Source organism: Takifugu rubripes, chromosome 11 (genome assembly GCF_901000725.2).
Source record: "Takifugu rubripes chromosome 11, fTakRub1.2, whole genome shotgun sequence".
Classification (NCBI taxonomy): Eukaryota; Metazoa; Chordata; class Actinopteri; order Tetraodontiformes; family Tetraodontidae; genus Takifugu; species Takifugu rubripes.
The window spans coordinates 14,744,634-14,764,688 of NC_042295.1; the positions used below are offsets into that span (position 1 = coordinate 14,744,634).

The 20,055-nt window shown below is 43.6% G+C and overlaps 2 protein-coding genes and 1 long non-coding RNA gene across 3 annotated transcripts; 2 read left to right on the forward strand and 1 right to left on the reverse strand.

Moving 5' to 3' along the window:
• The first annotated feature begins 1,089 nt into the window (after positions 1-1,089).
• LOC115251547 (repetitive proline-rich cell wall protein 1-like) lies at positions 1,090-2,292 on the forward strand. Its single transcript, XM_029844165.1, has one exon. It carries the CDS (start codon positions 1,090-1,092, stop codon positions 2,290-2,292), a length of 1,203 nt encoding a protein of 400 aa, XP_029700025.1.
• Positions 2,293-3,906: 1,614 nt separating this feature from the next.
• LOC105417108 (uncharacterized) lies at positions 3,907-11,100 on the reverse strand. Its single transcript, XR_003890120.1, has 4 exons — positions 11,006-11,100; positions 10,083-10,190; positions 7,141-7,323; positions 3,907-6,855 (listed from the first exon to the last, which is right to left on the reverse strand). It is a non-coding gene; the product is annotated as an uncharacterized lncRNA (long non-coding RNA).
• A 2,039-nt stretch (positions 11,101-13,139) lies between these two features.
• LOC115251451 (transcription factor 7-like 1) lies at positions 13,140-15,484 on the forward strand. Its single transcript, XM_029843780.1, has 10 exons — positions 13,140-13,155; positions 13,292-13,392; positions 13,484-13,726; positions 13,803-13,871; positions 14,016-14,084; positions 14,234-14,328; positions 14,539-14,689; positions 14,822-14,929; positions 15,012-15,054; positions 15,258-15,484. Exons 3-10 carry the CDS (start codon positions 13,505-13,507, stop codon positions 15,308-15,310), a joined length of 810 nt encoding a protein of 269 aa, XP_029699640.1. The 5' UTR covers positions 13,140-13,155; positions 13,292-13,392; positions 13,484-13,504; the 3' UTR covers positions 15,311-15,484.
• Positions 15,485-20,055: the final 4,571 nt, after the last annotated feature.

Sequence of the window (20,055 nt, forward strand, 5' to 3'; positions counted from 1 at the left end):
CAGGGTGTAATAATGATGATTCACCCATTCACAAGTCCAAGCTTTTTCAGTGTCATATCTGTTAGTTTAATGTGCAATTAAGACAACTGAGAAGAGGAAAAAAAACCTGTAAAAATCATAGAGGCAGTAAAAAAAAAAGCTGAACCCCAACACACACATGCACACGAGTGAAGGTGTCACGCCCGATGAATAAAAGGGTGACACCAGGGGTGTCGGCCCGAAGGAGGAGCGGAATGTTGGAGCATCACTGCTAAGTGCTACGAGCTGCCCCTCTATTGGTATTCTGAGCTCATCCAGCTAAAACCCCTTCCTCCTCCCCCTTGTCTCGCTCTTTTTATCTTTAGAGGGTGATGTCATCCCAATATGGATCTTTTGGTCAGATGCCACCGCAGCTCACATCTCTGTCACTGCGACCATTTGCACGTTCACTTAGCCCCGACCTGCTTAATGCACGGCCGCCGCAAAGGACACGCACGCATGTGCATCGTGAGGCGGTCCGAGGCAGCAGAAGGCAGGCCGACGTGGCGCGGTGGTCCTGCCGCAGATGATCCGGGCCCAGAGATCTGCACCGGAGGGTTCCCAGAGCTTTTACTGCTGGTTTGGGCTTGGCTAACCATGCGGCACTGCAGGGGTGCCCCCCATTCTAATATACCAGAGTGGTTTCCGCGTCTGTTCACGTGAGCGGGGGCGGAGCCATAAATCATTTCGAATCATTACGAATTCACACTTGGAAGTAAACAGTGCTGGTGCTTGTTTTCTTGTGCTTCGTCTCAAAAAAAGGGGGTGGGTGGGGGCAGCCAAAGGCACCTGCCAGCCTGTCTTCATTTGAATCACTGAGCGGGCCAGCGACAGAGGTGCCAGTCAGCGTCTACTCACAAAGATTGTTTCATGATAACGCTCGCCGCGAGGCATCAGCAGCGGTGCTCGGTACGGGGCTCGCTTTGGCAAATTTATGGCAGTTATTTATTGGCTGGACAACGTTTCCACAGGACTCCACACAAGCCTGCGCTTCCAATAAGTGAGAGTGTGTCTGTGGTGAAACACACAAAGGGCGGAGAAGACAGGGGGCGACAGGTCCATTGGTTGGCGATGGATTACAGAGGTCACCTGAAAGTCAATCCCTGTCTCCTTCGGCCTTTGATCTACAGCCCCCAGATCTACAGCCCTCAGATCTACTCCCCCAGATCTACTCCACCAGATCTACAGCCCCCAGATCTACTCCCCCAGATCTACAGCCCTCAGATCTACTCCCCCAGATCTACTCCCCCAGATCTACAGCCCCCAGATCTACAGCCCTCAGATCTACTCCCCCAGATCTACTCCCCCAGATCTACAGCCCCCAGATCTACAGCCCTCAGATCTACTCCCCCAGATCTACTCCCCCAGATCTACAGCCCCCAGATCTACAGCCCCCAGACCTACTCCACCAGATCTACAGCCCCCAGATCTACTCCACCAGATCTACAGCCCTCAGATCTACTCCTCCAGATCTACAGCCCTCAGATCTACTCCTCCAGATCTACAGCCGCCAGATCTACAGCCCTCAGATCTACTCCTCCAGATCTACAGCCGCCAGATCTACAGCCCTCAGATCTACTCCTCCAGATCTACAGCTTCCAGATCTACAGCCCCCAGATCTACTCCTCCAGTTCTACAGCCCCCAGATCTACAGCCCTCAGATATACTCCTCCAGATCTACAGCCCCCAGATCTACTCCTCCAGTTCTACAGCCCCCAGATCTACAGTCCCCATATCTACAGCCCCCAGATCTACTCCTCCAGTTCTACAGCCCCCAGATCTACAGCCCTCAGATCTACTCCTCCAGATCTACAGCCCCCAGATCTACTCCTCCAGTTCTACAGCCCCCAGATCTACAGCCCTCAGATCTACTCCTCCAGATCTACAGCCCCCAGATCTACTCCTCCAGTTCTACAGCCCCCCGATCTACTCCTCCAGTTCTACAGCACCCAGATCTACTCCTCCAGTTCTACAGCCCCCCGATCTACTCCTCCAGTTCTACAGCCCCCCGATCTACTCCTCCAGTTCTACAGCACCCAGATCTACTCCTCCAGTTCTACAGTCCCCAGATCTACAGCACCCAGATCTACTCCTCCAGTTCTACAGCCCCCAGATCTACTCCTCCAGTTCTACAGTCCCCAGATCTACTCCACCAGATCTACAGTCCCCAGTTCTACTCCACCAGATCTACAGCCCCCAGATCTACTCCACCAGATCTACAGCAGAGGGTGCAGAGGGTGGGTGGGTAGATTTGGGGGGGCATTGAGTGATTGAGTGACAGATAGAGAAAAAAAGCCAGGTGAAGCAGGACTCCGAGCCTGGAATGTGATTGGGCAGAGTCGTGTGCAGGCGGAATATAATCAGGAGGTAAAACGGGGAATACTGGGGGAAGGGTGGGGGTGGAACAGGGTCTCCAGGGAGTTACCAGGGAGATGACCAGGGTGAGCTAATCGTGTCTGTTATGTTCTCCTGTACTATCAATCAATTAGCACAGATTTCTACCAGGGGCTGAAGGAGATGGTTCTTCCTCATAAGCTGCTGGTTATTAAAAGTGTCTTTTCTGTTGAGCGCGCGTTTATCACTGTAAAGCACATCTGCGTGTAATGCACATCTGCCTGGACCTCAGCGGCTCCTCCTGCTGTTGCAAGAATGCTGTGAGAAAGCCTGAAATATCCCCACCGAGCAGGAGAAACGTGTGTCTGCTGACGGGATACAAGCGTTCAAAAGCTAATCAGCATTTTCCAATAATCCCTCGGTGAGTTGCTGGATAATTTCAGTGGTTTTCTTTCACAAGTGAAATAGAATTGACTCACAGAAAATAATCCCCTCATTAGGCTAATCAGGTGAACATGGAATTTACAGGCACCTTATCAAACATTCTCATTTTTTATAACGCCAGTAAAGGCTTAAACACGCACACAGATTTATAGCTTCTTTAACATTTGCAGTTCCTTCCTCCGGGCTCCTTCTGTCCTTCTCCTCTCAGTTACTTTTCAGTTTTTTCATCAGACCCCCCAAAAACGCCGTGAAATGAAAACATAATTGACTTTTAATTTAACGGTAAAACTCCAGCCGGGGCTGCTGACAAAAGCCGGACCTGATCATCAGTCAAAGCCTCATTAGGGGACGCTGAACGGGAAGCAGCTTCCAGGAAAAGAAACGCACCTTTCTATAAAAAACACGTGTGTTTAATGATCATTCCGCTACATGTGTCTGTCTGGACCCTGTGAAGTACCCAACAGTGAGCCCAGCTGTGGGACTCTGGGTGCTTACAGCCTATAAACAGGCGTTGAAGTGGGAAAGCTCAAGTGCCCTTTAGTAGCTCCTTATCGCCACAATGTGTGTGTGTGTGGCTGAATAAACAGCCCAGTGGGACAGGCAGAGGAACCGGAGCCAGAGCTTAACCTGCCCCCCCCCCCCCCCTCCCGACACGGATCTGCACAGCAGTCATGCGTTTGTAGCTGACTGGAGAGCGAGTGGCCCGAAGTGGAATAAGCTGTTCCGTTTTCAAGTAATCAGCGAGACGCAGACGCAGCAAAGCTCCGACTCCGTCCTTCCAACATGATAAAGCTCCGCATCCCAGTTTTTAGCTAGAAAATACTGGAGGACCCGATGACTGTGGATGTGAGCTTCAATTCCAGTTTTGGTCAAACCCTTCAAAATGTCAATTTTCCCTTTTTTGAACTTAAATATTGGGAGAATGTCACACCAAGTGGAGCACCGTGTGTTTGGTCCCGTTAAATGGTCAAAGCTGCTCTGCAGACTCACGTTTCAAGTCGTTGCGTTTAATATTCACCCTCTTTTAGCGTCTGCACGTTCTCATTATTAAGCTCTGAAGTCATTATTAGAACACTGATAATATCACATCTCTCTCCATCTGGACACCATAACTTATTTAATTTCCTTTTTATTCATACGTTGCATGACTTGCGGGAATGTGAAAGAAAATCAGAAAATAAAAAAATAAAAATTACTCGCTGAGGCTTTTCAGGCAGCTTTAGATAATGTAATGACATTAAAAAGAACCGCTTTCAGTGTTACAGTGTCAAGGACATTTTCTTGTACACGTCGGCTCAGCTAAAAGACATATTTTTCTTCAATTATTAAAGACTCTTGAGTATTTTCATTATTAATTCTCATAATGCACAGATTATTAGACCAGCGTTCATTGAGGCCTCCCTCTTTGGAACAGACTGATTCAATCAGCATCTTTGTCATGGCTCATTCCAGTATTTCCCAGAGTTTAAGAAATTAGGGTTCCACCATGTGGAGTTTGTAACTGTCAGAGGTAGAAAAGTGGCAGCAACAAACAGCAGAAATGCAGTTGGAACACCCCTAAAGGCTCTTTATCTCAAAAAAACAGATTTTAACATTCTCACTCTCCCTCTAAACGCGTCGATGGGGAAAATGTCCGTTCATTTGCTTGGACGATGCGGTATCCATGGCAACACGCTGGTCTCTGCTGGCACATGTCCTCCTGCCAGTGGTGTGTTGGGCTGTCAGTCAATAACTGCACATGTTGGAATGGACGGACGACATGAAGGGAGTCCAGGAGCGACTCCAAAGTTAACAGAGGGAGGAGAGAAAACGCTGACCGCGTTGAACAAAATCCAAAACATTTCAGACCCAGAAGGGAATTTGCCCAAATGCTCTTTTTCCTACATGACTTTGATCCATTTAAGGACAAATAAGTAGATTCTATTGCTATTTAGACCAAGACAATACTGGTTCAATCAGAAAAAGGCTCTTGTGATGTACCAAATGTCATAAAATTCATTTAAGTCCATATTAAAGGCATCCTGCTCTTAGCCAGACATTCGTTAATATCTATATCCCCTAGGCCTTACAAACCACAACTCATTAAAAGTCGTTTTGATGTGTCAATGGAGTTTGAAGTTCGAAGCATTTAAAAAAAAAAAAAACACCCTCTGGATTGTTCCAGCACGTAATAATTACCATTCTGTGCATGTGATGCAGCTCAGCAGCCGTAACACAACTTCTCCTAATGGACACTAATTTTACTATCACGCTCCGCCAATTTATTTTACTGGAAGAAATGAAAGATTTCACAGACTCATCTGTGCACTGGCTGGCGATCAAGAGCAAAGACAAACTGATTAGAATGAGCTTACACAAGCTCGATATTTTCTGTCTGGGTGGAGAGATGAAGCTGGGGGATCTTGGCGCTTCCTGAATTCACGATCATCATTATGTCAGTGAGTCTCACACTGACTGTACTACCGTCCCTCACACATTCCAACGTCCTCCAGGGGGGATTTCGTGGATGTAACAGCCTTGCCAGAGATGCACAAAACAAACATTACACCAAAAACCCTCTTTGCTCTCTTAGGTTTAATCTGCACATCGCCTGAGCTTTTGTTTTCATCCTCCGTTTTACCTCCCCACCAATCTGGTCGACATCACCTCCCCATACCCGGCTTCTGATCCAACGCCCCCCTCGGTCCCTCAGCTCTCAGACCTGATTGCAGCCAGTTTGGGGCCTCTCTCCCTCCACTTATCCCTCCTGACTAAACATAAATGCCAGTTTCTCATTACACCAGCGGGACTGCGACTGCTGTGAGAAATCTTTGTGACGTGCGAGTGTCTCCGTTTTGTTTGCTTTTCTATTCTTGAACAGATGCACCATCAAAGATGTGCGTTGTTCTGTCTTTGATCTATTTCATGGGATTACAGCGATGCATATTTGTGTGTAATATGCAATAACGGAACACTCTTTGTGTGCCACAGAAAAGACAAAAACCTGGTGGAGGATTGGTGCTCCTGAGTCTGTGTATCTGTGTGTCTGCCTATAAATCAGCTTGATTGCAGCTGTAATTAAATTGTATTTGCTCCAAGAGGTCACCCCCCCCCCCCCCTTGTTTCTCTCATCTCTAGTAGGTAGAAGATGCTAACAATATCAACGGGACATGGTCAAGACTAAATGTATGCTCTCCAGAATAATCTGTCCTAAATGGTGATACAGATGCTACTATGAGCTGTGTTTGGCTAATATTACTGACACCATAGGAAAAAAGAAAAAACTGTGTATGGCAACAAACACGTATTGTGGATCAAGGCTCCTGTATGGAGAACATGCAGAGGGGGTAACAGGAGGCTGGGAATCCTGCCCTGGGGTGCTCCACAAATCTGAGCTTTCATTTTTCCAAGAGTTCAGATGAATCATCGTTTTGGTAAATTACAGCCACCTCATCAAAGCTGATCCTGACAGGGGAGTGAGAGATAAGCAATCTAAGCACTCAGCCCCACAACTCCACTGATTCTCCGTTAAAGACAGAAGAGCGGCTGTGATCGCAGTCGGCGCCTGAAACTGGCATTTGTGAGAGTGACACGCTGATGGGAATTTTATTATTCTCTGTAATGAGTCGACAGTTATTGCATTGTTGTGCCTTAATTATGTTGGATCGTAATTGCTTTTTCCATAATGGAGAACCACCTTCAGGATTCAATTCTCTCTCCTCTGTAATTCCACCTGCTAATGCACCTCCCTCTGCATTTGCAAAGATTTAAACACCCCTAATTTATACACGCTTAAGCAACCTCAAATTACTTTTCATCTTCATTTAATTTGTGAAGTAAATTCACGGAGCAGCGTGAAAACCATAATTTCAAAAAGGAAATTCTATACGGAGCTGAATGAAGGTGACGGAAACTGTGTTCAGCTACAGAGAAGAATGTGTTCAACATTTTGCTACCCTGCTGTGATCAACTTCGATTTGAAGCTGAGGTGGAGATACTGCTGCTGGAGGTGGTCATGAATCCTTTTCAGGGTGGGGGGGGGGGGCGCTGCTGTCAGTCTGAATGTGGATACTCACTGGGCTGAAATGACAGAAAAGGAAGGTAGCATAGCACGTAGCATAGCATTTCAAGCCAAGGGGGATATTGAAATAGTAGTTGGTAAGCCTGGAGTTAATTCTCTAAATTAATGTGAAACAAATCTCCACATCATGATCTGCCATCCAGGATTAGTATAAATTGAACCCTAAAGAAGAACTGCATCACATTAAAATTCATGATACCGTATCCAGGCCTCATTCTGATCTGCCGTTCATTCGAACTGATCAATGAAGAAGTGATCAAAGCGACGGACAGCCGCAGCTTTACCTCTGCAGCTTCCTTCTGAGAACTGCTTCAGCAACACCCGAAACCTTCAGAGCGGCTCATCGGAGGCTCAGTCGGTCAATAATTACAATCATCGCCACTCTGTTGTTTCTGGATTTCCTGATGGTCACTGATGAGCGTTCTTTGGGTTTGTACAGGTAATGTTCCTGCCTTCACATCAGGAAACTGAGGAGGGAAACAGACAGTTAGAATCCGTCCAAGTGGAGAATATATTTACAGACAGATTCATTTAAATTGATTTACAGACACTTTATGGGCCCTAACTGACCCTGGGTTCAAAGCCTGTGATGAAGCATCACTACTGCCTGTCTGGGGGAACACACACATGTGGCCATTGGATGGAGTGGGTGTGTCCTGCTGTGTTCCACCAGGTGGGACTGAAGAGGAAGCCCCCCCAGATTTCAGTCCCTCCTTATGTATAAACCTTTGAGTGTGTGAGAGAGAAGACAGCTCGTTCTTTCAGCTCCGGTCAGACGAACATTAACGTCGCTTAACTGAAACGAGATTTTTGCCACTTGTTCTGCACGTACATGCACGAAACGCCTATTTGCAAACACACCAGTGGCAAATATAAACAACAGCACAATGCTTAATGATCTGTCCATTGCGTACTTAGTCTTTGCCCTCCCCCCCCCCCGTTTGGGGTGCAACAACCTGAGTGACTCAGCTAAAGAAGATGCAGAGCGGAGCCAAATCTTCTGATATCTGCTGGAGCAGAGAAGCCTGTGTGGATTCCAAACGTGCACGATCTGGAAACGAATGTGGGTGTCATTGTGATGCAAGCTCTCCATAAACGGGGGGGGGGGGGGGGAGCTTCATGAGGTCTCCTCTGGCCCTCTGCTATACGTCCTTTGCAGACATCTTTATGGTTTTGGCAGCTTTACTTTCCATGTTGGCCACCAGCAGATTATGAGAGCATCAAAATGTGAGGTTTACTCTTTTACCTCACATAAAAGGGATTCACTGGAGGATGAACTTGTTTTACCTTTAAGCCTCTTACAGTTTGATTTAAGCACCCACCATGAAAGGATGATTTTAAAAAGTTTTAAAAATTGATGGTAAGGAGAAACAAACCGGAGGAGAAAGAAACAGAGGAGCGTCACCTATAACCACTCCTCTTATTCATTATGTCTGCTGTTAAGAGTGTAGACACTGTTTCAACTGCTAATATCTGCTTCATAAAATGGAGGATCAGCAAATAGTCCTGCATTATTAAACAAGTCACGTTTACAGCATAACACCATCATTTAATTTCTTTTAACATCGATCTGATCTAAAAGTTACACCACACCCTTAATACTTCATAAAATGATATAAAACTAAACAGAATTGTTATTCCTGTTGTCTGCTAGAAGATCTATCACTGCTGAAGGTTCTGGTGGTGCTGGAGCCTTAACGTTCACCAAGCAGGAGACAAGAATAAATTCTGGGGAGGGTCAAGGGTCAATCCCAGGACCCACAAACGCACTTTCACACACAAGCACAGGGGTAATTAAGAGAGTCCAATCAACCTAATGTGCATGTTTTTGGACAGTTGGAGGAAACTGGAGAACCTGGGGGAGACACTTGCAGACAAGGGAAGCACATGAGTACTTTGAAAAGCAGGACGCAGACTTGAACGCACCACGTTCTGACCGATAGACGAAGAAAAACAAAATCAGGTAAAACACAAATGACCTGCATCACATATTCAGAATCGCTTCACACAGTACAGTGGGGATATTTGCATTAGTTAATGTTTATATTAGCATCACAAAAATGTTCCAAACGTCTTGTATTTCTGACAACAATGGGAGTGTGAATGTGTTAATGTGAGGAAAACAGGAAGAACTGTCTTTGGCCGGTTTCTGTCTCATATATTGATCACGAGGCTGAACAGCTGCCTTGAAAAAAACAGCTCTAACGACAGAAAGGACTGAGAGCCAGACGAGAGAAAGAAACTGTTATTGCTCTAAATATAGAGAATAAAGCGAAAACTAGGAAAGCATAGAGGGTATTGTCTTCATAAAACTATAAATATTGAGGAATTCTGTTCACACATAGGCTCACTCAGCAATTAAAAAGGTCATTAATGAGATTCATTATATTTCCTTGAATACCACATAATACTTTTTCACAAACTCAAGCAGATGTCTCAGCAGAAACTTGTGCATGTAACACACACCATGGAGTCACAAATTCACATCATGGGGCAATATGAAGACTACAATCGCTCAAATATTCATGTTTTCATTTTTATGGACATTGAAATGCCCTCAGACGATCCATTTACCAATGAATGCATATAGATTAGAGAGGCTGTGTGGGGCGGGATGCCGATCCTTGTTTGTTGGGAGTCCCGTTTGTAATTTTCAAGTATAAGCAGTCTCACTGATCCACAGCAGCTTTAGCATCATGAAAAAGTTTCAGCTCATGCTTGTAAATTTAAGAGATAACTGATGTTGGTGGCGCTATTTTAAGCTCTTCCAAGAACATACATATATAGACCTAGACTATGATGTTTACACAGACTCCAGTTTTCCATTAAGCTTGATTGAAAATGTTGACTGAGTCCTTTTCTGTTGTTGAATCGGGGCAGGCGAGGCCACCACTCAACTTTATTGGGACTCGGTGGCTGGAGCCAGTGCTGATGTAGCAGAAATTGACTGGAACAGATTGTAGAGACTAATTATACACTCTCTAGAAAGTTCAAACATTACCACAATCCATACTTGCGCCTTCAGTCTGACTAAAATCTGCGTGATCTTAGCTTTGAATTGCATGTGATGCCCTTCTTACTGCTTACTGAGATAAACCTATTATAGAGCTGATGCTTTGGATAACAGAAGGTCAGTGAATAGCTAACTCTTTGGTGGACGTCTCTAAAAATACAAAACAGAACATAAAGTCTAAGTAATCCCTATCATTAATGCATGTGTGGCTACCTCTCGCTGAGGAATTGGAATCCATTCAACTTCCAGTAATCTCGACCACGTGCACACTGGACTGATTGTGACACGTCAGTGGAATCTTCCAGGAAATGTCAGGAAACACTGCAAATGGAGGAACTTCTGTTAGAGCAGGGAATAGATCTAGGATCTGATTATTAGACTTACTTTCTGTATTTAGGGGTTTGTGCACATGTTGGTAAGATTGGTTGACCACTGAGATCATCCCATCCTCTACCTTCACTCCTGTTGTGTAATGTAGCCAATGGAAAATCCAATGTCCCTGACTTGTTTGCACATGTTTGTAACCATTGTGGACAATGTTAATATGTTTTTTCAGCCACTCTTGTCTATAATTATTCACTGCTCTATTGATGATACCATAGTCTGCTCCCCCCCATCCATCTATCTATCTTTCTAACCCTAAACAGTCAACATTCTTGGTATAGACTTAGGGTGCTTTACAAACTAACGTTTTAATACATTGAAACAGAGACAGCTCATAATATTAAACGACATAGAATCCTCTTACTGACTGCCTCTTTCAGGCCACGGTTTCGACTTGGATTTTCTTTTCTTAGATCCTTTCACGATGCAATATACTGTAGGTTTGTGATTAGCACGTTTAGCACACTTAAAACCATTGATCTCAGCAGGAACATGGTATCAAAGGAGCATTAAAATTCATAAAGTGTATCCCCATTGTTTACTCTAAGATTTTCCTAAAATTATGTTTTTGTATACTTGTTTATCGTCGTTGCGCAATCAACCCCCGTTTCCGGTTAGCTAGCAAGCCAACAGCAAAACACAACATTTAGTCCTGTCTTTAAAGCCTTTTCTTCTTTCCGCTGATAAAAACGGGAAGACAAATCAGGCACGGTGGAATTATAAAGTTGTGGATTGCAAATTTGTACATTTACCTGATTTGAGCGATTATCACCGAACGCCTGATAAAAAAAACCCACACCGTTGTGACGTCACAGCACTATTGCCATATAAGGCGCTCTCGCGCGCAGCGAAAGAGCCCGAAGGTTTAGCTGCGTCACTTTATAACGAAATAAATATAACCCAACAAGTTCCAGTTAACATCAGTAAACTTTCAAATGTATATCAATGGTCTTGCTGTATTTTAGAATGTATTTTAAAATATTAGAATAGTTGCTAATTCAAATATTTACTTATTGATAGAAAAGGTTGTTGAGTAAACAAATTCTTTGAATATGTTTTTGTTGGGATTAGTTGAGTTAATTAGAGTTAGAGTTAATTATGATACATCTATCTGTCATTGAGTGTTGCAGAAATGAACAATACTGTTCTACCTGCATGCACTTACAATCTTCAGAGAGCAACCTCCTGAGACCATCAACCCCGCTCCAGTAGCAGACACGACCCAACATTCGATTGGCCCAGTTTCAAACATTTTCTCCCTAAAGAGGAACAATTTGACATCATTTTCAAAGCATTACAGATGGATGTGGGTGCCCTGAGATTAACAACAGGTCCATGCCAGGTTGCATCTTGAATTTTAAAAAATGACCTATCAAATGTACAAACTGAAGCAAAATGTAACATTGTGTATTTAGTGTACGATGTACTTCCTCAAGTATTTAAGTAAATAGGCCCTGATGCAAAATCCATCATAAATGAAAACTCCTGATGTCCTCTGTTGAAGCATCTTCTAACACTTTGACAATGTAATTGGTGTGTAATGGTGGTGGGAAATTTTGTACAGTGCTGTACGTTTTTTGGAGATGCTAATTTCCCTGAGGACACCCCCTAAAGGGATCAATAAAGTACTCTTGAATCTTGAATCTTGAATCTTGAACAAATACTCTGATGAAGAACAACAGGTCACGCTGTAAATTTAAGAGAAAAAAATGACTTAAATGATCACACATAAATCCCTTATTATAAATGTTTGAGGACCTGTTTTACAACCCAACAAGAATATACATATATACCTATATAATGATGTTTTGTTTATACTGAGTACTCTATTGTTGGATTGGGGCAGGCGAGGCAGCCACTCAACTTTATTGGGACACGGTGGCCGGCGGAGGCCTGAGCCAGTGCTGATGTAGCAGAAAACCAAATGAACCAGATTGTAGAGCCTCATTATACGCTCTCTAGAAACTTTAAACGTCACCACAATCTACAGAATGCTTTCTATGTCAGTCTGACTCAAATCTGCATGACTATGACATGAAGCCTTTCACTGCCCCTGACAGTCTGAGTCCAGCTGTTTTACTAGGATTGTCTCTGCGTAGACAGCAATAGAAGACATAGGTTCAAGTTTCTGCATCGGTCTTCGTCAGTCACGTGACTGACACAGTTGTTTTGAGCTGTATTGTTTATATCACCTGAAATTATTATATGCAGCTATCGTAATGGTTCAAAAGACATATGCAGGAAAATAGACAAAACCATTACTTGATTTTCTTGGGAAAAAAGCCATTATATTAAGAAGACTGTGATGTTAAACATCTTATGCTCTAGTGGTCTTAACAATCTAAATTTGATTTGATTCAACTTTATTGTCATTACACATGTCACAAGTACAAGGCAACGATTATTATTCCAAATTATTCATTCAAAAACAAATCTTTATATATATTAAGAGACGGTTTGACACTAATACTGTATTGATTAGTCAACTATTAAATGACAAAGGTAAGTTATTGATTTTTCTGAATATCTTTCAATATGGTTTCCCTTGCTGGCTGGATCCCTGATGACGTTTAAACAAAAACACAAATGGGCCGTATCCCACAATGCACCGGGACTCTGAGGAAAGGAGAGGCGCGAGACTTCCGCTCACAAATGTAGCACAAACCAAAGTTCTGCAAAGCGGGCAACTGAGTATACATCAGACAAAGATAAAACACACAAACTAAACCTTATTACTTACTGGAAGATTTTTTATAAAAGTCGTTCTTGATGTTGCGCTTTTAAAGTCCTTTCAACCGTCTTCGCGCATTGAAAAAAAGCAAAACATCTGGTCGTAGCCTTTTCGGTTAGCTAGTTAGGCGACGGTAAAAGCACCACAACACTTCGTAACTTCAATCATAAAGTGGGGAAACACATCTGGCACATTTGTTCTATTAGGACGTGGATTACAGATTTGTGAATCTATGTCATTTTTAGCGATACATGAGAAAGTATTTGAGCCGTTTTGACGTAGCTGTATTTGCATTTTAGGAGTTCAGGAGCTGGAGTTGTTATTTAGACATCGTTATTGGACCCTGGCAGCACAACTAGATTATTAATTGTGGAAAAATCAATAAACTCAACATTCCAGTTAATATTGGTAAGGAGATAGACAGCGCATCTGGCGTGATTCAAATAATGCAAGTCCATAGTAAGGTTTGTATAGTGGCCAAATTGAATATTTTCCCCAGGCATAGTGGAGGGTTGCAGAAATGGACAACAGCGCGCCACCTGCATGCACACCTGCATGCACACACACAGTCTGCAGAGAACAACCTGCTGAGATGAGCAACCCTGCTCCCGGAGCAGACCATGACCCAACATTCGACTGGCAGGGTTTCAAAGATTTTCTCCTTGAGGAGGAAAATTTTGACACAATTTTGAATGCATTACAAATAGATGAGAATGCTCATAGACTAGTGCACCAACAACAGGTACATGCCAAGTTACATTTAGAAATAACAAAATGTACCTTAATTTACCTCCTTATGTCCTCTTTCCTTACACTAGTTGTATCAGCCTACTTTTATGGTCCCCGAAGCATCCTTTGGTGGCCAGTCTGTTGCTCCTCTAGTCCCAGTAGGTTAATGGTACTAATGGAACATAACTGTGTTTTCAGTCGTGTATTAGAGTGCAATGACAGAATAAATATGCTTAATTTCAAAATGGTCCTGATCTAACATGTACTGTAAATGTAATTAAAGTTCTACTCTGTCTCCGCAGTACATTTATCAGCCTTATGGGACCCCCCCAGCACCCTTTGGTGGCCAGTATGCTGCTCCTATGTTCACAGTAAGTTCATTACACTGATGGAATGTAAACAGGCATCAGTTGAAACACTGAAAATAAAAAAAAGTAAGGTTTGATTTTACATTTATAACAACATTTTTCTTCTGGATTACCATTAAAGCTGACCACTTGTTTTTATATTTTATTGCTAGTATCCCAATTATGCAGCATCAGTTTCCACTGCAGACTTGGGCCCGCTGGCTCCCCCCAGCTCCACTGCAACTGCTCCACGAGGCAAAAGGTCACGGTAATTTTGTTTTGCACATTGTTGGAACACGTATTGGCCCTTGGATCAGTCATTTGAATTACAGCTGTTTGTTGTGTGAAAATATACTTGAATGATTGCAGACTTCAGCATCTTTGAATGATTCGCGTTTCAGTGACCCAAACCACAGAAACGTCTACAGTCAATGTACCAACAATAATGAGAACAAGTCTTCCTTCTTTTGTCTTGCAGAAAAAAAGAAGCAATTCCAGGAGAGCCAAACGTTTATGTTAAGAAGCCTCCTAATGCCTTCATGATTTTCCTCAAAGAGCAGAGAAGACTTGTGGCACCAGAACTGAAAGCCTCCGGGAGCAAGGCCACCACTGCCTACCTGGGGACCATGGTGAGTGTTTCCTTATGTCATATTGGTATAGACAAGTTATGAAAGTCCGACTGAAGATCTGAGTACGGCACAAGTTTGAGTCGTTCCTTGACAAGCATCAGATGTTTGAGGATTACTGTCTTGTGTCCACAGTGGAAGTCTCTGCCAAGCAGCGAAAAAGAGAAATATTACAAGGAATCAGAAAAACAGAGGCTTCTCCACAAAGAGCAGAACCCAGACTGGTCCCCTAAAGACAACTATGTAAGTCTACAAAGACCCAGCAAAGTCCTCGTTAGATCGCATCCCTCTTAAACAGTCACGGGTTGGTTCTTTTCTTTTATAGGGCAAAAAGATCAGAAGGACCAGAAAAAGGAAACGTGGTGAAAGTTAGTGCAACTGTCTATTTTTGGAATTAATATTGTATGACTTTAAATAGTATTGTAATGTGCGTATGCATTGTTTTGATGGTATATTTTACACACATTTTATTGTTTTCTATCCATCTGTGATTTATTTTGTATAACAGTGAGATTCTAAGTTAGGCGTGTCATCAATGTCTCTTTGTTACTAATGAAATACCATCATGTAGATGAAGAAAAAGAAGAAAATGAGCAGATGCAAATGAAGTTGTCAACGCCTTGACTGCTGCCGTCACATCTCCCTCAATGGCACTTTCGGTTTTAGTCAACTTGAAATGATATAATTAAGAAAATACCAGTCCAAACAGACTAACCTGCATTTACATCCCAGTCGGTTGTGGCTCTGGGTCAGTCCAAAACCATGGTCACTGATTTTGAATAATGACCAGAAAAGTTATTGCTGTTTTTATTTCTGCTACTTCTGTATTTTATTATGTTTGGAAAATAAATCATCATCATACCAGCATTGTTCGTGCTCGTGAGCTACTTGTAAAAATGATCCGTAGCTTTGGTTTTGTTTTTAAATCAAAATAGAACAGAACCTCCAACTAGACCTGGACAGAAGACAACAAACACAACGTCCTAATTAGACGCCTGAAACACCTCAGCATCAGTCTGAAGGAACAATGCTTCTCGAAATGAAGATAATAACTGTAGAAAAAGATAAGCTGTTATTACCCATGAGAAGCACTTATACATGTCTCCTATAGCTCATTCTAACCTCTCCCTCGGTGATACCCCATAATTGTGTTGTAGCATTTTATTTTTGCCTTCATTTATCCATTCAGTTCAATTTTGCAATCTCCAAAAGGCAGCTGTGAAATTCCCACAGGTTTGGGCAAAATCTGACCGGCACTGTTTGCTGCAGAGTGTCCTCGAGCGGATACGCAGCGCCAGGAACCGACCAAGCAAGCACAATTTACATAGTGTGTGTTATGAGAGCAAAAAGGCTCATAACGAATCATGCAAACAAAAAATCCCACAATGAGAAGAACACAAAGAAACTTGCAGTTTACCATCCAAACTTTCTCAGTCTCCTCCCTGAGGAAGGACATTTTGTTTGTTATCGGAAAATGGAGTTAATTTACAGAGTGAAACTCAAATATGAGAGCTGTATTTACAGCCCAATGATTCTTTCCTTTGAACTGTTAGCAACAGCATATGTTGATCTGGACCACCTGCTGAGCTAGCCTGGCCGATTCAGCTGTCGTTCCCTATTCAAAGAAGGACAAAGATTTCTCAGGACACAAGGGAGAACTAATTCTACAAGCTGATGCATCAAAACAGCCAGATAATACAAACAAGACAAAAATCCTCAAGCATGACATTGACAAAAATTAGTTTTCTTTAAAGAAGCAGGTGGGAGGGGGACATCATAAACAAGGTATGTGATGTTGCACCGTGAATTTAAACGGCGTGTTTGCGTGCACGGCTCTGCGTGACTCTGCACATCAATCCACCGGGCTACGTTGGGAAGGCGCGTTCTATAATTTGGAGCCCATTTTCAGTCCATTATGCCAGGCCACCGGGGAAGCCGTGGCAAATTAGAGCCATGTCTACTTCACTGACTTCATCATTAAAATTAAAATGGCCCTCGCTGCACCCCACCGCTCCAAATATGCGCTCGCACACTGACCAGAGACAGCACAAGTGCAAACTCACACACAGACACGCAGCTGTTAGCTGATTCCAGTATCACTCACGCGGTGGGACGCTGTATTGACTCCTGTCTTTGGTTTCAGCCCCATTCAGCGTCTCAGCCCCATTAACGCAGCGGGGGGTGGGCGTGGCCAACAGGAAAAGTTGAAAATGGCCCATCATTTCGTTCCACCTTTACACTCCAGTCTTTGCTGCAGTCCGCATGCGATCGATAGAGGAGAATAAAGGAGGCCTGTGTTGCAAGAAAAGTGGGAAGGAAGAGAATAGACGTACTGAAGTTACTGCCTCAATGCTTCTCCTGTCTGTGGTGCTAAAGCGCCATAATTACACCAGTTTCTCTGAAAGAAGGACCGATTTAGGGAAGAGAAGGCTCGATACAAAAGCAAGCTCATTTAAAACAACAAACGATGATTATTCCTGTCACATTTACATGGGTGTGTCCATGAGCTTGTGCCTGTGTGGCTGTATGAGGGCACGGGGTTGCGTGATGGAGCGGGGGTGCGAGAGAAGCCAGCGAGCAAGGCGGGAGTGGCGGCGGCGGCGTGAAACATGGACGAGAGTGTTTTCTTCACGGATCACGGAAGAGTCAGAAACAGAGAGGTTTGGAAAGGAAAGGAAGTGGAGTGGAAATTCCGAAAGATGTGTGAAGGTTTCACGGTGGTTCTGTGTCTACTGGCCACACTGTGGCACATTAAAGGGAAAATTCAACTTATCATCATAACACATGACGCTGCTCGGCTGCGGGGGTCAAAGGTCAGGGGGTGGAACAGAACGGCCAGGGTAGTCGGAGGTCTGTAGGGTTGACTCCCAGCGTCCAACTTTGGGAAACCTGAGTAGGATTTCTAATCATTGCACACATTGTAAATTCTGCTTTATGACAGAAAAAAAATGAATTTTGAGTGGTGCAATAATGGCTGACAGACGGCCCAGAATGCACTTTAACACGTTCACGTTGAATTATAACACATTGCATATATTTGTGAACTCATTTCCGGTGGTTTAGGGAGGTCCTGAAGCAGAGCGGTCAGATGTTGCTCCGCTACCTCTCTGCTGTTAGACTAAAGCAGAAGACCTAATCCAAAGCAAGAATTAAGGTTGTATCTGGCAATAGCGCACTGAGGAGTCAGTGATGGTCGCAGCTGTAATGAAAACTATTATGGTCTGGAAAATGTGTCTTTGGGTGATTTTCCACCGTGTTTTCGTAGCCATCTGTCCTGAGGCGTTGTAGCGCTGAACACATCACCCCTGACAGATGTTTATGTTCACCATTCTCGATGTGAAGCTCTCTGCCTTCACCCTCTGACTGAGCACAAACCAGGCACTCGAATCAATTCACTCAACACATGGCGGAAGTTGAACCCGGCTATCTGAGAGCCAGTTGGCTGTGATTCCCCTGTGTGCTGTGAAATCTACCTACACCGCTGCTCCACTCGAATCAGCGCTTCATCTTTACATGTTGGTTTTTATAGGGAGAGCAAACTATTTTGATTAGGACATTTCCAAGCCTGGAAAACCATTTTGGTGCTCAGCGTTACGGATAAATATACCTAAAAATAAATAAATGTCTCCTTGCTGATGCAGCGGTTTGGTTTCAAATGTTTGCAAACCACAACGTTAGAATTGAATCGTCTAAACTCTCCCTTTGACGTGTTGACTTAAGACCAGTGAGATTTGCAGCACAGTCTCCCCGACTCCCCGTCCTATTGATCTGATCGGGGCTCATTATTTCCCAGTTGTAACTCCCAACAAAAGACTTTTCCCTCAGCTCTCATCGTGACTTGTTGGAGGGAAAACTTTACCTGCTCACACTCCTCTTCCCTGCACAGATTCCTTATCTCGCAGCTCTCCATTCAGACCACTAATTCACTCATCACCTGTTATCAGCCTGCATCTTTATTCAGTCTCTCACTGTCGCTCTTTTCTGCATCTCTGCTTTCATTTGCTCTGCCTTTGTTTTTCTCATTTTCTACTTCCAGCAGTCGAGTCCTCTGTCTTTCCGGCCGAGTGGCGCCGACGAGGAGATGTGCCTGGATAAGCTTCTCTCTCTCTCTCCGCCCGTCTGCACCCCCCCACCGTCGCCACCCCCACCCTGCAGCCTGTGCTGCCTCCATTCTACCTCCCTCACATTCTGTCTTTCCCAATGAATACCCCATTTGTTCATCTCCTCACCTGATCACCTGATCTACCCCGCTCCCCCTCCGCTGGCTGTCGCTGTGATTGCTCACTAAAGCTCACAAAAAATGATAAAGTCTGAGGAGGGAAATGAAACAAACAAGCATGTTCAAAAGAGGATAATTCGTTAAAATCCAACGGGAAATGATGTTGCTCTGCAGGCAAAGCAACTTCCCAGGTATCATTACAGCACAGACCTGCAGAGGAGAGCACCATAAGCCAGATTTCCTGTTTGGTTTTCAGTTTTCCTTCACTAATCAACTCTTTCTGCAGGACACAGGCTCCACAAACGATCACAGCATGTGTTCCACGCGTCACCCAAACGGAAACTAGGAAATGTAAGATCACCTCTGCAAGTTTTCTTTTTTTCATGTTGTTGCTTAATAGAAATAGCTTCTGTTTAATTTCTCAATGTACAGTCTTCACAACATGTTAACTACACTTGGGTGGACTTTAGATCTTTTTCTACTGCTTCTTTTAAGCATAAATGTGCGGCTGATGTTGTCCAGCCGACACACAGTCAGAACGAACAAATGCAAATTATTAAAGCACACGGCTTATTTCAGTGGTGTTTGTCGAATTGGTCATTAAATTAAATGTTCCTCTAACCATCTGTAACAGAAGGAATCTGCCGGAACACTGAAAATGATGCACTGACCCATAAACATCCGGACCCCCACCCCGGGGAGCAGATTAGGGGCAGGTCGGAAAATAAACTGGACGGATCTGAAGTGGATGAAAAGAGTAGAGGTGATTTCATCTGATATTTGTTGTGCTCGGAGCAACCGTCTGCATATTTCATGAACATTAAATGAAATGAAATCATGTTTTGGAGGCAAAAAACAGACTGTAATTTCAGGCCTGTCAGTTGTTGTAATAATTCTGGCTACCACTGCGTAATAATATGTCAACCATGACCTGCATGAGACAGTAAGTTGGAAGGATTTTAATGTTCACTCCTTTGACCAATGCTACTTATACTAAGAGGAGCCACGAGTCTCCCAACGGGCTAATTATTTTAGTTTTCCTCATCTACTCGTTGAGGTAAATACAAAAACAAGTAGCTCTAATCTTACAGTAAAAACATTGTGGAATTAATATTTGTATGAAATAAATGTTAAACCAAAAAGTTCTACC